Raw genomic sequence first — 18,476 nt, 5'->3', positions numbered from 1 at the left:
GAATTGTAACAACGTTGTTCTGTTCGTGTCCATATAAATGTACTACCAGCTGCACGTTGAGCTCATTGTGGGTTTTATGATACATCAAGCTCGTGTAAAATTACATTTACATTTGACCGAAAAATGATACATAACGATAGAAGTCTACAAATCATATTGCAGGTTTATTTCAGTTCCAAAAGCCATCACAAACATTCATCCACTGTATCACATAAGTCTTTGGTCACCAAATAAAAGCATGAAGTTTGCTATGTGTACAGTGCAACATAAAAGGATAGAAACAGTTTTACTGATAAAACCCTCAAATGATAACAAACCAATATGTTGTTGCTGGTAAGTTGCTTAATTGCATTTGTTAAAAAGCATAAACTGTGAAGCAAAAGTGTTGAAAATCGTTTGAATAAAGTTTAATGCAAAAAAAAATAATTCTTAAGCACTTTATGCCGTTCTAAGCTGTCGTTGCTGCATTTTTTTTCATTATTAATTATTATTATTCTGATTAAGGATGAGGGGATAAAGAAAGAATGAAATTAAATGCACAGAGGTGTCATTTCTTGACAGTCGCCTCTAAAGATTGCAACTCTTAAAATTATCATAAAAAGAATAGTGAAATTTTACATTAGGTATCTAGAAAATGCTGAACATAAAGCTACATTGGCCAATTAAGTTAGGGTTAGTAGAAAGACTTTTTATTCTGCCATATCTGATTCTTTCAGATAGTTCTACATAGCTGCCAACTTTTCAAAAATAAAATAAGGAACGCTCATTTGGCCCGGGATGAGGGACGATGTGTGCCGAAGCCCCCCCCCCCCCCCCCCCCCTTCATCGAATCGCAACATATAAAAGTCAGCCTTTTTAATTACTATTACTAACACTAACAAGTTTGAGATGACAGAGGCTAGTCCAAATGTTGCTCAATTATCGGGTTTAGTACCAGCACATTTGAATCGTTAAAATGACACTTTCCACAATGATTGTTGTTTTCTTTTTAAGGGTTTTACGGCGCTTGCAACACATTTAGGTTATATCAGCGCCAGTAAAAAGGAAGAAAATTGGATAGTAAAAAGTTCTAGAATTACAGTTGAAGCATCCAAGAGAAAGTAAGACATAGGGGAACTGGGAACAAATAGGGATCAGATGTAGATTCCAAGAGCGTATCACCAATGTACTTAGTTTGAGATCACCTATAAGTCTTATCCGGACACAAGAACAAAATCCAACAAAGAGGAACACACTCAAATGCTTACATTATACATTAAAAAATAACAAATATAGTAATAATACATAACAGAGAGATGATTTACAAGGAAAAAAATATCATCTCCCAAAACAATAAATATGCATTTGACTGCTTCCCTCCCAGCTAGGACTCCGGCGAGGGCCAGGAAAAAAACAAGTAATCTCATTCCAAGACAAAGACTGAAAGCATGTTGGAAAACAGATATAAGGGGATAGAAGACACAGTGTGTACCTCCCTGCCCGCTATGGGAGCTTTCCACAATGAGATCAAAATTCAGAACGGACAATATAAAGAAAGAATTCAACTGCCTCAACTTTGATAAGGACCAATACACAAGAAGCACAATTGTAAAATAAATGAAATAACTTAAGATGGTTAGAAATGCATAACTACCAACCTGGTACATCACTTGAGAGGGCGTTTTGGGGTAAAAATTAGGTGAGTTCAGATAAAAAGTAGACGATTGCATATATGTTTTCTTTCATGCAACATAATGGTCTGTAAGTAGTATACTATAATAGTAGTTATAGTAAAATGCACCTCTAAATATTAGAGAATTCCTACTTCTTTACTTTGACAAGATAAACACACCTAAAAATGGAGTATACTTATTTTTCTTGAACCTAAACCGTTACAAAAGCTTGCTTGAAAAAAAAAAAATTAAAATCAGATGAAGATGTTTTTAAAGGGATTAAATTTATATATTTCATAAATTAATAAAGGGAAAAAATCATTGTCATCTTTAATCAATATAAGCAATTGATTTTCTTATTGAATACCTTCCAATCAAAAAGGTGGATTTAATTTTATTCTTAATTAAAATAATATTTGTAACAAATAGTGAAAGTATCAATACTGTCTTAGAATATTCAAAGTATATCGAGGCTAACATCCATATCCTATGCAAATCTCCAATACATTATGAAAGGTTTGAGTAAAATACAGGCGTCATATAAACGAATGGAACTTTTTTAATTGTTGAAAATCATTTATGATAGAGGCATAATTCAAATTAAAGAGCTACACAAATGGAGATTATGCTCTCACTGGACACCAATAATAATGATAATAATAATAACAACAATAGTAGTAGTAGTAATAGTAATAATAATGGATCAATAATAATAATTCATTAGGCTCACATGGCTTTTTTACCACAAATTAGTCAAAAATTACAAAATACGGATTTTGAACTAAAAATAAGCACTTACTGACTCAGGAAGTCAAATACGGAACAAATCCGTTTTTAACAGAACGGTTGACAGCTATGGTTCTACAAAGCATTTGTCTCTCAAGCTGAGCAAATGAATGTTCATATAATATAAAAAAGGATATTGCAATGATGAACAGATTGTACTATATAAAGATAAAACGTTTTTGTAAACCCCCAAAATATGTCAATAACACTATACAATGAATGTAATACAAATCAAATTCATGATTGTCATTACACCGATTGAAACGCTCTTTCCCTTCTATATTTATTTCTTTCATTAAAAATCTTTGTCTTCACCAAACTAATTAGTGTACCTTCAGGGATTCCTTTTTGTGAAAATACCATGTGGTGTTTTAAGAACAGAATAATTTCAGACTTTCTAGGTAATGATCCCCTTGAACCATGTGCTGAAACATCTTCGACAAAGTTTTTAAAATATGACTTGACTCTATCTGTATCCTCATCTGACCATGACATGTATCTCCGATTTTTGCTTGAATTCCTCTTGGTTCAGTTTGTTTTGAAGAACACGTAAGCTGATTTGGCACTCCTGCTTCACCATCAAATATTTCTTCTTGATTTGCAGCTGTTACTATGGATGTTCCAAAATTTGCATTTGAGTCTCTATTCACTACAAAGTCATTTGTTTCAATGTTACAATTTCCTTCCCCAGTGACCGATGCTGAGTTATCAATTTGACCCAAAAAATGACCAACTTCTGTTATTTCTCGTATTGCAAGTGGACACTGATAAATGTTTTGATTGATTGATTCACTGTGTCCCATATGTCGATAGAAGACATCTCTCTCGTGTTGTGGGACATCAAGTAAGGCAAATAATGTCGAAGCTCGGTGCCTGAATTTATCAGCTATTAACAACTGGGGTTTCTCTAAATCCTTTACTAAGGAAGTGACATATTTGATGGCAATGTAACCACTTACATGATCTTTGGATATTCCTGTATTTGGAAAAAGAAATGGGTTGTCTGAAATATCAACAGCTTTACGCTCCTGTGCAAGTTTCCTTAAAGGCTGAATTGTGTCATTGGGTATCAACACAGGGACCAACATCTTGCTTCCCTTTCCAGACTGATAGGCCAGCTTATACTTCTCAAGTAACGCTTTTTCCAGAGGATCAGTGACATGTTGTACAAGCTGGGGATCAACCCATACACCTGAATCTGCATCATTCCAGTCTTTTAACAACATCCTTGCGGGTTCTCCGCCTCTCCTCGCATTAAACATTGTAAGCCTAGCTACGATGACATTGCGAAGCCTAACAAACATATGTGAATCAAATAATTGATAATCATCCTCACAAATACGGACCATCTCTTCAGTAATAAATTGCCGTAGCTTCTTTATATCATTCTCTAATGGCATCTCTTTGGGTTTTCTCAAATTTGTTCTCTTTGCTTCACATTGAACTCTGGCTGTAAAAAAAATACTATCCCAATTATAATCCAGGACAGCTTTGAACAAATCTATCTCTGCGGATTCTTCCATTTTGTTTTGCATTATATATTCCCCTTTTAAGAAATTAATTAACTTTTTCAATATAAATCCAATTGAAAGCTTCAAGCCTGCTTTCAATGTCCCATCCTCTTTCAAAGTCATTTCAGAAATGGTTTGCGATATTTCATTAAAGTTACAACGCTTCACCACGTCCTCTCCAGAGAAAGAAGGTTGATTTGTTCTCTTCCTAGTTTTTAAAATCAAATTTCCTAAGATGCGTAAATCACTCATTATAACTTTTCTCTCCTTCTTTGAACTTTTACTCCACAATTTTGTTCCTAACAATACTATAGCTTTGTCTGATCGACACAAATTTCCCACTTCATCATTCCGAAATTTGTCAAGAATATTCTCCTTTATTTCTTTACTTGCATTGGGAGCCACGGGATAAAATTTTACAACCCCAGTACACAGAGCATGCTCAGTACTACATTTCTTTTTGTGTTCATAAACCCTTCGTCCAGAGTAAAACCCCTTACAGCCAGCACACATAACAACTTCATGTGACCCTTGTGCTCTCTCACGCATAACTATTGAATTGTTTCTAGTGTTTGAATAAAAAATGCCCTTTTTCTTGAGATTCTCCATTGTTCTATCCCTTTCCTTTACAGGCTATTTCATGGCCTCTGTAACTTCTGTCTCATCTTTGTGTTTCCTCATCAAATGCCTTGAGAGTTTTGTTTGCAACTGTCCACAGTATGGACAGGGTCTCCTTGGCTTTTTGTATTTCTCTGGAAAAAAAAAGAAGAAAATAAAGCACATCATGCTATGAACTATGAAAATAAATCAATAGACAGATCGTATGCACATCAGCTACATGACAGCGATAGAGAGGAATAGCATTCCAAATATTTAAGGCCTGGACAAGTAACTGTCATAATTCCTTCTTGTTATATACTTTTCTACCATCTATTCCTTTGGAAGAGGTATGTTAGATTTGTGGAGACCTCTGCCACATAACAAATCCAGTGAAAAGACGCCATATTTTTGTTTTGAAATAGAAATAAATAGATCAATCCACCCACTTCACTGGGTTCAGGGTTCCCTCTTCATTATAATCAAAATATGAACATAAATCGGAATAGTAACACATTGAAGTCTCATCTGAATACATAGATTGTCCTTTGTTGTTTCAGCGAAAAATCAGACAGAATGTCAAAAGAATTTTAGGTTTTTCCCCAACCACCCCTTGGAGGGATCAGTATCAGCGGAATGGTAAGCGTCATGTTTTTTACGTTGAGCAACAAAATTTACTCCAAATGCTTCACTCGACCCAGGCGGAAAAGCAATCAAGAATAGACCCAAGTCCTATCCAAAGACTAACATTTCATTTAAGTTTATTGTAGGCCCTTGGCCAATCGACAAAATTCAATTCACATAAATTATTTACAACAATCAGAAATTAATTATATCAATAATAGTAATAGAATGCAATGAAGGCAATATCATAATAATAATAATAATAATAATAATAATAATAATAATAATAATAATAATAATAATAATAATAATAATAATAATAATAATAATAATAATAATAATAATAATAATAACAGTAGCGGCAATAAGTAACAATTAATATAGTAACAAAAGTAATAATAGACTATAGTTCATAGTCATAACAATGACTTTCTTTGTCATTGAGGGAGTGAGAAAACATCACCGGCTGGCAGAACAAACAGCCGACATCAATCAAACGTCCTCCAGACCGGTTGAGCATCGGCTTCATTAATTCCTTAAAGACTTCCCCCCAACTGCCTGAACGATGCTGATGCCCAGACAACTTAATCCTGATTTATATTTTGTGGGAATGAAATATGACATGTATATGCCGGAAATATTTCAATAACAAACACACTGTTCAGATAGAAAATATTTGAGTCTTGCCTTTGTTAATTGACACAGGTAAGTTAGGAAAATAAATGCTAGTAAAAACGATCAGCAAGTTCGTGAACACTGCTTCTCAACTCGAACATATGTTTTCATCAAATCTACACACATCATGTTGTGAGCTGAATTTTAATGATCTCAGTTGTCATTGAAAGGACACCCAAGAATTTTAGAATAAAGAAAAATATTGAACCTGGAAGTCAAAAGGGTTTGTAGCACAGCAGACATTATCAAAGTATAATTTTAGTACCGACAAATTAAAAAGAAAATGTGCTTTTCTTTAAATGCTCCCAATCATCATATACTGTTTAGGTTGCAAGATTAATAAAAATGTTATCTACTCTGATTCTCGTTAAGTTTCCAGCTGGTCTGTGAAAAAAAGCCTTAAGCATCATAGAAATACAAAGAAACAGTTTTAATATATAGATGGGTTGTAACAAAAAAAACATTTTAACACTTACAATACAAGCAATTTAAGTCTATTACAGACAAAAAAAACCCCAATAAAATAAACATGAACATTTTTATGGCTGGTTTCACTGATATCACTCACACATTGGGGTTTCAGATTCTAAGATGTCCACCCTATCAAATTTGGATTTGTGCTTGTTATGTAAATGGTAGCGTATTTTGCGACGCAGCACTGCCAAAACAGAAAAAATGCAATAACACAAATGCAGCACCATGGAGGGGGTGGAAGTTTTCTTTTAAAAGGAATGGGTAAATTAAAATTGATCCCACAAATATCAAAGGAGAAGAATGACAAAAAAATGACTCACCATTGCACGTAACACGTTGGTTTGCAAGTGTATAGCATTCGGGTTGAACCTGGGTCCCAGACTGGCAACGAGGTTCAGTCTGTGATAGTTGTGGATGAGGCTCTGACTGAGTTGGGGAATGAGCACTAGGTTCCAGAGACAATGATGTACTCAGCATTGGGTACCTCACAGAGTACGTAGAGGAATCAGACTCGGAGTCAGCAACAAAATCGGGACCCTGTATATTTTGTGGAAAAGATGACAGATCAATCAATTTATTCATGTTGACAATAAACATGAAGAGCCATTGTTTAATAATCCAACTAAACAATTAGCTGGTTAATAATGCAAGTATAATAAAAAAAGAGTTGAGAAAGGCAGACATATTGTCTAAGTATTTAATATGTTCAACTGTGCTTGGATAAATATAGATACACCAACCAGGGTTTCAGTAAACCGTTTTTAACCAACTCTTTAAATCCTACACCAGGACCAACAACTACAAAACAATTTTTTATATCACTACGATTCTGGACATATAAACGGTTGTCATTGCAACAATATGAACTTCCTAACCTTGCAACTGCAATATAGTTAACAAAAAAAGTTGATAAACATTACGATGCAAGAGAATTTGGACAAAATGCGAGATCAAAAGTATAATCCCAACAGAAGCTATTTTAATTTTTCCTGGAAACGCATCATTTTCACATTTTGTCAAATAAAAAACAAACGACTTCAAATGTGAATGGCTCATCAATGAATATCACTTCAAAATATAACGAGGAAGGTTTAAAATAGTGTTATTGTTGGCGAAGTCCACTGCAAAGAAAAATTTTTAACAACAAAAAACTAGGAGATCTCACTGGTGTAAAACAGTGTTGTCCTTGTCCTGAAATATTGTATTGCGCCTAACAGACTGCAGGTCTCATCTTTTGTGGCAAATGTGTTTTGTCCACCACAAAATATGGTGATGTGAAGCATTTTGAGCATGGTGCCAACTGTGGATAAACGCTATACAAATGTTATGATTTTATTTTAATGTACATACTTACCACAAATGAATCATGTGATATGGAACTTTGTTCTGCATCACTTTCAGGCTCTGAGTTGGAGTCTATATAGAAAATAAAAACAACAAAAAAAGCTGAAGACCATCATGTGCAAGTTTTTCTCTAAACTCTTAAACAAAAAATCATGCCATCTTATGCTTTAAAAGGATTTTTTAAAAATTATTTACCTTATGACTATTGTCCTTTGGAAAAAAAAGAAAATTAAGTCCGAAACCTTCTGGCTATTTTCTTTTAAATTTCAAGAACGTCAGAGTTGGCAAGGGAGGACGGAAATATAATTCCAGAAACCAATCTGTCTATAATCATATCCATATGATAGTTTTTCGTTCAAGATTCAGGTACAGTCCACTTAGGATAATCGCAATACCTTGGGATCATCGAAAATGTTGGGATTAACCGAAATTCAGTTTCCTGTCCACTATTTCAACATTTTACACATTTATTGTCAACTCAAACCAGTAAATAATATTCTTAGTCAACCACATATAGAGCAATTTGATTGAAACAAAAACCATATGGCAGCCCCGTGTAGATTTGTCAACCAAAAGCAGCTATGAAGCAAGCCGATATCTTATTCAGATTGGAAGAAGTTTCAATCTTTTTTCTCAACAATTCAACATTTGTCAGAGTTAAAGAGATTAGCCTTAATGAGAGACAATAAGCTCTCACCAAACTCATTGGTCACAATGCACAGTTGTTAATCCTAAAACAAAGGATATCGCTCAGTCTCTCTTTATAACTGTCATTTATAACCTGTTGTCAAGATTATGACCAGCCCCACCCCTCTTCTATTTAATGGCCACCGATGACGTCACAAACCCATACTGCAGAGCCCCGCCCTCTTTCGACTCTAACAGAGTGGTGACACACTACTGTAGCATTAAATCCTGCTCACTCTCGATTCTTCAACCTGTCACGATTTCATCCATGATGAAATTTAATCATGATATACTGTTTGATTTCTTGAATTTACCACTTTTTAAAAAACCGAAGTTTGTTGCAATTAACCAGTGACTTTTATATAGAATTATTTCCATTGCTTAGGAAATATTGTGATTAACCGAAAGTTGCGATTAAATGAGTTGCAATTATCCGGAGTGGACTGTAATAGTATTACACATCATGACTCAAAAAAAAAAAAAAAAAGCAAACTATGTGTACCTAAATGTTATTCATTTCCTCATCAAATTACATTCTTACCATTAACATCATAGATCACATCAAAAGGGTTGTCTGGATTGACAGCAAGACATTTTTCAGGATTTTTAAAGCTCAAATCTCTCTGATCTGAAGTTACAAAAGAAATAGCATATTCTCAACATTAAACTATGATTTTGTGATGGCTGTGATATGGCATACTGTATGCATAAAGCAAGATGCAAAGACAGGTTTAAGTTTAAATTATTTTATATTCTTTTCAAAAATCCATTCTAGTTTTGCCAAAATAAACACGAGAAGTGTTGAGTTGGATAGCGCTAAAACTAAAAGTAGTAGTGGTAGTAGTAGTAGTATTAGTAATAAACGACAGATCTTACTCACTAGTGTGAATCTACAGTCTACAGAAGTTCCCGAATTATCTGACTCCACTTCCAAATGACTGACTGACAAGTGACAATCATCAATCGGTGTGTGATGTCTACCCTATTGAAAATCTTAAATCAACTGTGATGTAATAAGAATGGCCAATAACTTACCATTATAATTATCTCGGTGTCTCTTCAATGATGCCTCCAGCATCAATTTACCCCACGATGCCATAGACGTCTAGTTTGGAACTCAGCAAGTGACGAAAAAATACTTGCGGCTATAGAGAGGACGTCCGTCGGCCACTCTCTTTGTAAGTCAGTAGTCAGTGGTTATCAGATATCCTTGGTTCTTGAAAAATATAGAAACACAGCGGTTCATTTAAAAAGACTCTTTTGTAGATCAAGTTATAATGTTAGGTATTGCACTTTAAAATCTCTTCAGACATAGAACGGGTCAACTTGACGTCTAGACCAAATCATTTCGAAGATCGATATGGCAACAGCAACGCCTGGAATGGAGGATTTAAATGCGGCATCTGACGATTCTACTGCTATGACAGAAGATGCTCCATTTCACGACGTCGAGATGGCTTCAACTGGCATCAGGCATCAACATGCTACTCAATAATGGGTTTGATGAAGCGTTTGACTAAGAACTAAAGGCCGAGCTGATAACTGATAACCACCTACTACCGACTTGCAGAGTGAGTGAGTGCCGAGTGCCTCTTTATGCGCGAAATTGACTAAACATACGTTTCACGAAAAAAAGAGTTACTATGTTTGCTTGTCTCTTGTCACCAAGATAAGAATCCGGACCAAGATTCGATAAATCTGTTTCTAAAAATAGAATATAATTCGTATATCTTGTTCATTCCTCAGTTCATCAACTTTCACACAATTTTATATTAGGTTTTCATTACTATAAAAATCCATATAATGCTCTAGAATTTTAGAGAAAATTTCGGAAAGATATATTGCCTCACTATTGAAATATATCGATGAAAACACTGGTACCCCTATTGTACTTTTTTCAGGCGGTCACCTTATTGACCAACGTGAAAATTTAGGCATAACTCTTCTTACTGTGGTGTTTAACAAATAACTTCAATACTATGATTTACAATTATATATCCTTGACGGTTGGGTTGACAACCTTAAACTAAAAATAGAAAAGTGAATGTGCTAGAGGTCAAATCAATAGGGGGACCGGATTTTGGTCTCCCTATTGGTAAAGTACTGTAAAATGAACTAATAGGGGTACCAAAAGTCTCCCTATCCGGTATTAATACATATATATATATATATATATATATATATATATATATATATATAATATATATATTGTCCAACATTTATTATTTCCGGATTATCAAGATGGCGGACGTCTTCTTGTCAATACTGTTTTGTTATGGAATTTGATGTATTTTACGTTGCAAAGATGAGGATCAGGAGATGAGAGTTTGTTTAATATATTAATTTTCGTATTTGTTTTTTATAGTCATATTCGTTTCAACTTTAAAAACGTCCATATAAGTGTATTGATTGATTTTCATTGCACATCTAACGGTTGTGGGTTTTTTTTCAATGTCATAATAACATCAAATTACGTCATCCCAATTTGGGCAAGATACCGAAAGGACGCAAAAAAAGAAACTCGGATAACTTCGAAAACATCCCTTCCCCCCAATGTACCCCTTCTAAAGAGCTCGATAACCAAGACTTACTTCAAACATTACAAAATACCATAAAAAACGAAATGAAAGACCTCAAAGACCTACTTATCCAACTAAGACAAGAAAACATGAATTACAACAAAATAAAGCTGAAATAATGGAAATGAAAATGATCAACATAAATCTAAAAAAAAACAAGGTGAAATGTCCGAAAAACGAAACAACGAATTAGAAACCTATTCAAGGAGAAATTCCCTCCGCATTTTTGGAATCCAAGAAAAAACAAACGAAACCAACGATGACTGCCTTTTACTCGTTCTGGACTTATTCAATAGATTAGAAACTCAAATTGACATCACCGGAATTGACACTTTACACCGTACTGGGAGAACGAAATCAAATCGACCCAGGCCAATAATTATCAAATTTGTGAGGCGATTAGATCGTCATATGGTGCTCAAAGCCAGAAAAAAGTTAAAAGGTTCGGGCATTTCAATGTTTGAAGACTTAACGCAGAAGAATTTCAATCTGCTCAAAGCAGCAAAAATGACGAAAGGATCGACTCGGCATGGTCAATGAACGGACAAGTCATGGCAGTCACCATCAATGGTGTGAGACTGAGGTTGGATCCAGACAGTCTCCTTGATGTCCAAATACAATCAACTGGCGCCGACACGCCCAGTCCTCGAATTCGTTCAATTAAACAGACTGAAGACCAAATGTACATCACGTCGACAACCCCTGTACACTCACAACGCCAGATAGACCACCACCAAACCCAACGTAAAACCTATTACAGTCCCGGGGGAAGAGAATTTCATTCAAGACGCCTTAAATCGACACAACAAAACTCAGACCAATGACTTATCACAGACCTGTCTGGAACACCTAATAGTGACACCTCGACAAATTTGCCTTTTCATCTTCCTTTATCAAATTATGATTGTGTTGTATTATATTCTAATGTCGATAGCTTACTTAACAAACGATCAGAATTAATATGTATGATGCAGAAACATAATCCCATGATAATATGTCTTACTGAAATTATGCCAAAAATTGAACTTGAGATTGATTTAGAAATTGAATTTTTTATCGATGGTTATAACTTATTTTTGAATGATTACCCAAGTCGAGGTGTTGTTATCTATGTTTTGGATTGTGTTAATGCCAATATATTCTCTTTTGATCATTCTATAATTAGTGAAAGTGTATGGTGTGATTTTGAATATAATAATTTACACATACTTGTAGGAAATATATATAGGTCTCATAGTTCAGACAAATTAACTTTCATTAGAGATATAAAAGAAACCTTACAGTCAGTAGGTAGAATGAAATTTGATTGCGTGATCATTGTTGGAGATTATAATTTTCCTAACATTAAATGGACAGAACCATGTCTAACTTTTCCCGACTATCTATTTGTCGAGGCAATTAGTGATGCTTTCTTTATTCAGCTGGTGACACAGGCTACGAGACACCGACTGAACCAAACTAGTAATATACTCGACTTGGTCATCTGTAACGATGATTCTTGGATTAATAACATTGACCATTTACCTTCGGTGGGTAAAAGTGATCATGACTCACTTCTTATATCGTTAAATCTTTCATCCGCCAAACATCCTTCACATGTTTATTTTGATTATTTCAAAGGTAATTACAACTCTTGTAGAGAAGACCTAAATGCCGTGAATTGGGATGCTCTTGAAGGCTACGGTGTGAATGAAGCGTGGTTGTTTTTTAAAGACAAACTAAAATGTATAGAATCTAAACACATTCCATTAAGATTGTAACAAAAAATTTAGTTCTAATAAACCATTGTGGTTGACAAAAAACGTTAAACGTACAATTAATAAGAAACATAAATTGTATAAGAAATTCAAAAAGTATCCTACAACAGATATAATTTTCATAATTATGTCAAGGTTAGAAATAATACCAAATACACGATTCAAAATGCTGTGAAAACGTATGAATGTACATTGGCACACGAATGTAAGAATAGTCCGAATGGCTTTTGGAGATACGTAAACAGAAAGTTGAAAAGAAAACCAGGAGTTAGTGTTTTACTGAAAGATGATGGTACCAAGGTTACTTCGGATATAGATATAGCTAATGTTTTAAATAATTATTTTTCATCTGTGTTTGTTCAAGAAGACACTACAAATACACCAACTTTCAATGTTACAAATCAATTAAACGTCCCCGATTTTTATATTACACAAGAAGACATACTTGCCAAATTGTTGAATTTAGACGAGACTAAAAGCATGGGACCCGATTCCCTTCATCCCCGTTTACTGAAAGAAGTGGCCTTTGAAATATCACAGCCGCTATCAACAATATATAATAAGTCTCTTGAATCTGGTACCTTACCCATTGAATGGAAACAAGCCAATGTTACTGCCATTCATAAAAAGGGAAGCAAACTAGATGCTGCAAACTATAGACCCATCAGCTTAACATGCATACTCTGTAAGGTTATGGAGTCTATCTTGAAAGACCGAATAATGGACTTTCTTGAAAGTCATACGATGCTAAACGATAACCAGCATGGTTTTAGATCAAAGAGATCATGCATTACTCAACTTTTACAGGTGATGGAGGATTTTACCAAGTTAATTGATCGTGATCAATGCATTGATGTTGTTTATTTTGATTTCCGCAAGGCTTTTGATTCTGTACCTCATGAGAGATTATTCATTAAACTAAAAGCACATGGATTTAAAGGGAATATATTTAACTGGATTAAAGACTTTCTTAATAATCGAATACAAAGGGTCATTGTCAATGGTGTGGGGTCGGATTTTAAGAATGTAATTAGTGGTGTACCCCAAGGAAGCGTATTGGGACCACTTTTATTTCTTTTATATATAAATGATTTACCATGTGGCATAAATTCAGCCTGCAAACTGTTTGCAGACGATACAAAGATCTATAGTACAACTGAACATCATAACATTCTACAAAATGATATATTTTCACTTTTCAAATGGTCTACAACATGGCATTTGGATTTTAATGTTTCGAAATGTAAAGTATTACATAAAGGAAAAAATAATCCATGTCATAATTATTTTACCGATACTTCTATGTCAAATCTACTTTCCGTTGTGCTTATGAAAAGGATGTGGGAGTTACTTTTGATTCACATTTGAATTTTGATTTACATATTGATAATTGTGTAAGCCGTGCAAACAGAATGATGGGAATAATATATAGAACCTTTATAAGTCTTGATAAAACCACATTTTTATATTTGTATAAATCGCTCGTTCGACCAGTTCTAGAATACGGAAATTGCATCTGGTATTGAAAGTGTACAGATGAGAGCTACAAAAAAAATGTATACAATACAGTATTTATCTTATAAGGAAAAGTTAGAATTTCTTGACTTACCCAGTTTGAAATATAGAAGAATTCGTGGGGATTTAATTCAGGTTTATAGATTGGTACATGGTCTGGACAGGATAGACTTTTCTGATTATTATTTCATATTCTAATATTACTTTTACTAAAGGGGACAAGTTTAAGATTTTTGTCTCTAGATGCAAAACAAACATAAGACAAAACTGGTTCGGTATTCGTATTGTTCAGAAATGGAACAGTTTGAAATTTGAAACAAAGAATGCAAAATCTATGGATTATTTCAAGGTGTTAGTAGACAGGGAATTATATGATGGGAGATTTATATATGACGAATAATACTTGTTTGCTCTGCTGTTGACATGGCTTTCAATTTTGTATGTATATATTATGCATTATTATATTATTATGGTTATCTTCTATAAGCGTGTCTATGTGTGTGTGTGTGTGTGTGTGTGTGTGTGTGTGTGCATTGCATGTCACGGTTAAAGATATATGCTTGTATACCACACACGAGTACATTTAAGTTGAAATACTATCTTTACCACGTGTATCGTTATTGTAATATTTAATCAATAGATTTATGGCATTACGAGTTAATATTAAGGGCATTCAAGGGATCTTATCCTATTTTGCCCTATACCACATGTTATGTTATCCCATTATTTCATTTTTGTACTCTTTAAATCGATTCTATATTATTATAATATAATAGTGGAGAATAGAAGGGGGAACGGGAAAAAGGAACGGGATCCTGTTGACCCAGGGCTTCAAGAACCGACTATAATATATATATATATATATATATATATATATATATATATATATATATATATATATATATATATATATTTAGTATATATATGTATATATATATATGTATATAATATATATATATGTATATATATATTATATATATATATATATATATATATATATATATATATATATATATATATATATATTCATATAATCGGCTATATGTATATAGGCTGTCCCAAAAATGTATACACATCAAAATAATTGTGTATATTCGGGGATTTAATAAAATGCATTTATTACTTTACAATGCAGTTAAAATGCAGTGAAAAAAAAACAATAATAAAATGATACTTATAAATATTTTTACATTTGTATAAGTTATAAATTATAATAAAATTTCATTAAATTCCACGGTTACAATTATTCTTCATGTGTATACATTTTTTTACTTAAAAAAGGCATAAGGCCGAAACGTCGTTTGTTTTGTGTTGTTTCCTTATATATGAGTCAAATCTACCCCCCCCCCTTTATCGTCCCCTCCATCTAATTGGCTTATTTAGGACTTTTCGTTTTACATTTGACTCAACTGGGCGATTTCATCAACAACAACAGCGACATTAAAATGGCATGTCATTTATTGCTATTCATTTCAACAACAATGCGTCATGTATTGTTATATTGTTCTCTCTATAAGGACACGTGCATTTCTTTGTCGGGTCACATTTTGTCATCAACCTGTCCCCAAGACCAACCACCAGCTTTCATTTTTCTTTCGATGCTCCTCCTCCTCCTCCTCCTCCTCCTCCTCCTCCTCCTCCGCGTCTCCAGCGGGCGGCCCCTTCTTCTCGTTCCCTGGAGGGGTCCACCTGAGGGCTATCCTGGGAATGTCACTCTGATCCATACTGAAGACATGTCCAGTCCATTTCCACCTTCTCCTCTTTACAGCTTCAGATCATCATCATCATTGCGTTTTTCACCCTGGGTCAGGGTATAGGCCACAGACAAACAGTTTCCATCCTTCTCTATCATCATCATCATCATCATCATCATCATCATCATCATCATCATCATCATCATCATCATCATCATCATCATCATTGCCTTTTCTCACCCTGGGTCAGGGTATAGGCCACAGACAAACAGTTTCCATCCTTCTCTATCATCATCATCATCATCATCATCATCATCATCATCATCATCATCATCATCATCATCATCATCATCGTCGTCATTGCCTTTCTCACCCTGGGTCAGGGTATAGGTCACAGACAAACAGTTTCCATCCTTCTCTATCATCATCGTCATCATTGCCTTTTTCACCCTGGGTCAGGGTATAGGTCACAGACAAACAGTTTCCATCCTTCTCTATCATCATCATCATCATTGCCTTTTTCACTCTGGGTCAGGGTATAGACCACAGACAAACAATTTCCATCCTTCTCTATCATCATCATCATCATCATCATCATCATCACCATTGCCTTTTTCACCCTGGGTCAGGGTATAGGCCACAGACAAACAGTTTCCATCCTTCTCTATCATCATCATCATTGCCTTTTTCACCCTGGGTCAGGGTATAGGTCACAGACAAACAGTTTCCATCCTTCTCTATCATCATCATCATCATTGCCTTTTTCACCCTGGGTCAGGGTATAGGTCACAGGCAAAGAGTTTCCATCCTTCTCTATCATCATCATCATCATCATCATCATCATCATCATCATCATCATCATCATCATCATCATCGCCTTTTTCACCCTGGGTCAGGGTATAGGTCACAGACAAACAGTTTTCATCCTTCTCTATCATCATCATCATCATCATCATCATCATCATCATCATCATCATCATCATCATCATCATTGCCTTTTTCACCCTGGGTCAGGGTATAGGCCACAGACAAATAGTTTCCATCCTTCTCTATCCTGAGCTAACTTTTTTTTTTTTATCTCATTCCAGGTCTTATCACTTCTCTGTATATCAGCTTCTTTAATTCTTCTCCATGTTCCTCGTGGCCTTCCCCTTGATCTTCTTCCCTGAAGGTTCCAGTCCAATACTTTCTTTGTTATATTGTAGTCATTCTGGTACTTGTTCAAATTCAGTGCGTTTAGTCAGTTCTTTGTTTGAAACTACTTTTGGTCAGAATATCCTCAGGATCCTTCTTAGGCATTTGTGACCCCCCGTGTCAAAACGGAATTATGTCGGGATGAGGAAGTACCCGAAAAGTGAATTTAGAAATAACATAATGATTGATTAGAGATTCGAATTCTTTTTGATGAACAAAATAGTATTTGTTATTCTTTATGATGAAGAGAAACGAACCCCAAGTTTCATATTTTTGACTATAAAACCAATTTCCTGCACATAGTTCATCCCGACATAATACCATTTTGAGACGGTGGGTAAAATTTCTTTTTGAATGCGTTTAGTTTGTTGGAGATGGTGCCTGTTAGTGTCCATGATTCAGACCCATAAATGAGAACAGATGGAACATTTGTTTTGAAGAGACGTAGCTTTGGTTTGGTGGTGATTTTCCTTGATTTCCAGATATTTCTGAGCATTCCAAAGGCTCTTATGGCTTTGGTTAGTCTATCTTTGATTTCATCTTGGGAATTTCCATTTTAATAATTGAGCTTTTATAAAGCGCACTATCCATTAAACTGACTCAGAGCGCTTTACAAGGTGTCCCTGGCCAACAGCAACACTTAGCATGTAAGACGTGACATGACGCCTGTTGGGCGATATTACGTGTTACACATTTCTCAGAATCTATTCAATGAAATCGTCTGGAAATTTATATATTTATCTATTATGTCACCATAGAGAGATTTGTTTGATAAGGTATGTGTATTTTGAATTATAATCCAAATAATAAATGTCTAACATCAAATTTGTCATAACACTTTGATTCTCAACTTTGTAACGTTCTAATAAAAAACCCCATAAGCTAAAGCTGTAAAATATCTCTATGGTGACAAATAATGCTACAATGTTGATAAGAGAGAAGAATATGGAGGTCATTCCTTCATTAGTTTTTGTGGAAAGTTTCCCACAAGCTATATTATATTTTTTAACTCACTCAATCCTAGAGATTTTTATAACTGGAAAAAAATTTATTAAAAATGAGCATGTGCATACATAGATTTATTCAACTACCACTAACATGTAAAAACTAAAGACATTAGCTTTGATACTACGCCTATAATTTGACTCAGAAAGATGTAATAAGTAGACAAGGGGTAAAAGTAACAACGGGTATACTACGGATATAGTCGGTGTTAGGGTTGAGTGAGTTAATGCGGCTATGTGGTCTTGTGGTATGACACTCGCTTTCGGATCGGAAGGTCCAGGGTTCGAGCTTCGCGCTCGGCGCATAGTTGAGTCCTTGGAGAAGGACATTCTCTTACCGTACTCGGGTGTAAAATGAGTACCTGGCCGTTATATCTTTGTCC

At 34.7% G+C, this 18,476-nt stretch overlaps 1 protein-coding gene and 1 long non-coding RNA gene across 3 annotated transcripts in view; both read right to left on the bottom strand.

Annotated features, from left to right (window-relative positions):
• Window positions 1-18,476, bottom strand: part of LOC144959177 (uncharacterized) — a 92,535-nt gene that overhangs the window by 31,109 nt on the left and 42,950 nt on the right. The gene's annotated exons all lie outside the window — the stretch shown is intronic.
• LOC144958965 (uncharacterized) lies at window positions 4,583-10,087 on the bottom strand. The gene is made up of 5 exons (XM_078891265.1): window positions 9,386-10,087; window positions 8,892-8,978; window positions 7,674-7,735; window positions 6,640-6,856; window positions 4,583-4,701 (listed from the first exon to the last, which is right to left on the bottom strand). Exons 1-5 carry the CDS (start codon window positions 9,447-9,449, stop codon window positions 4,583-4,585), a joined length of 549 nt encoding a protein of 182 aa, XP_078747391.1. The 5' UTR covers window positions 9,450-10,087.

This window comes from Berghia stephanieae, chromosome 13, assembly GCF_034508935.2.
Source record: "Berghia stephanieae isolate SIO BIC M18660-M18661 chromosome 13, UCSD_Bste_1.3, whole genome shotgun sequence".
Classification (NCBI taxonomy): Eukaryota; Metazoa; Mollusca; class Gastropoda; order Nudibranchia; family Aeolidiidae; genus Berghia; species Berghia stephanieae.
This window is presented reverse-complemented; position numbering and strand designations above follow the sequence as displayed.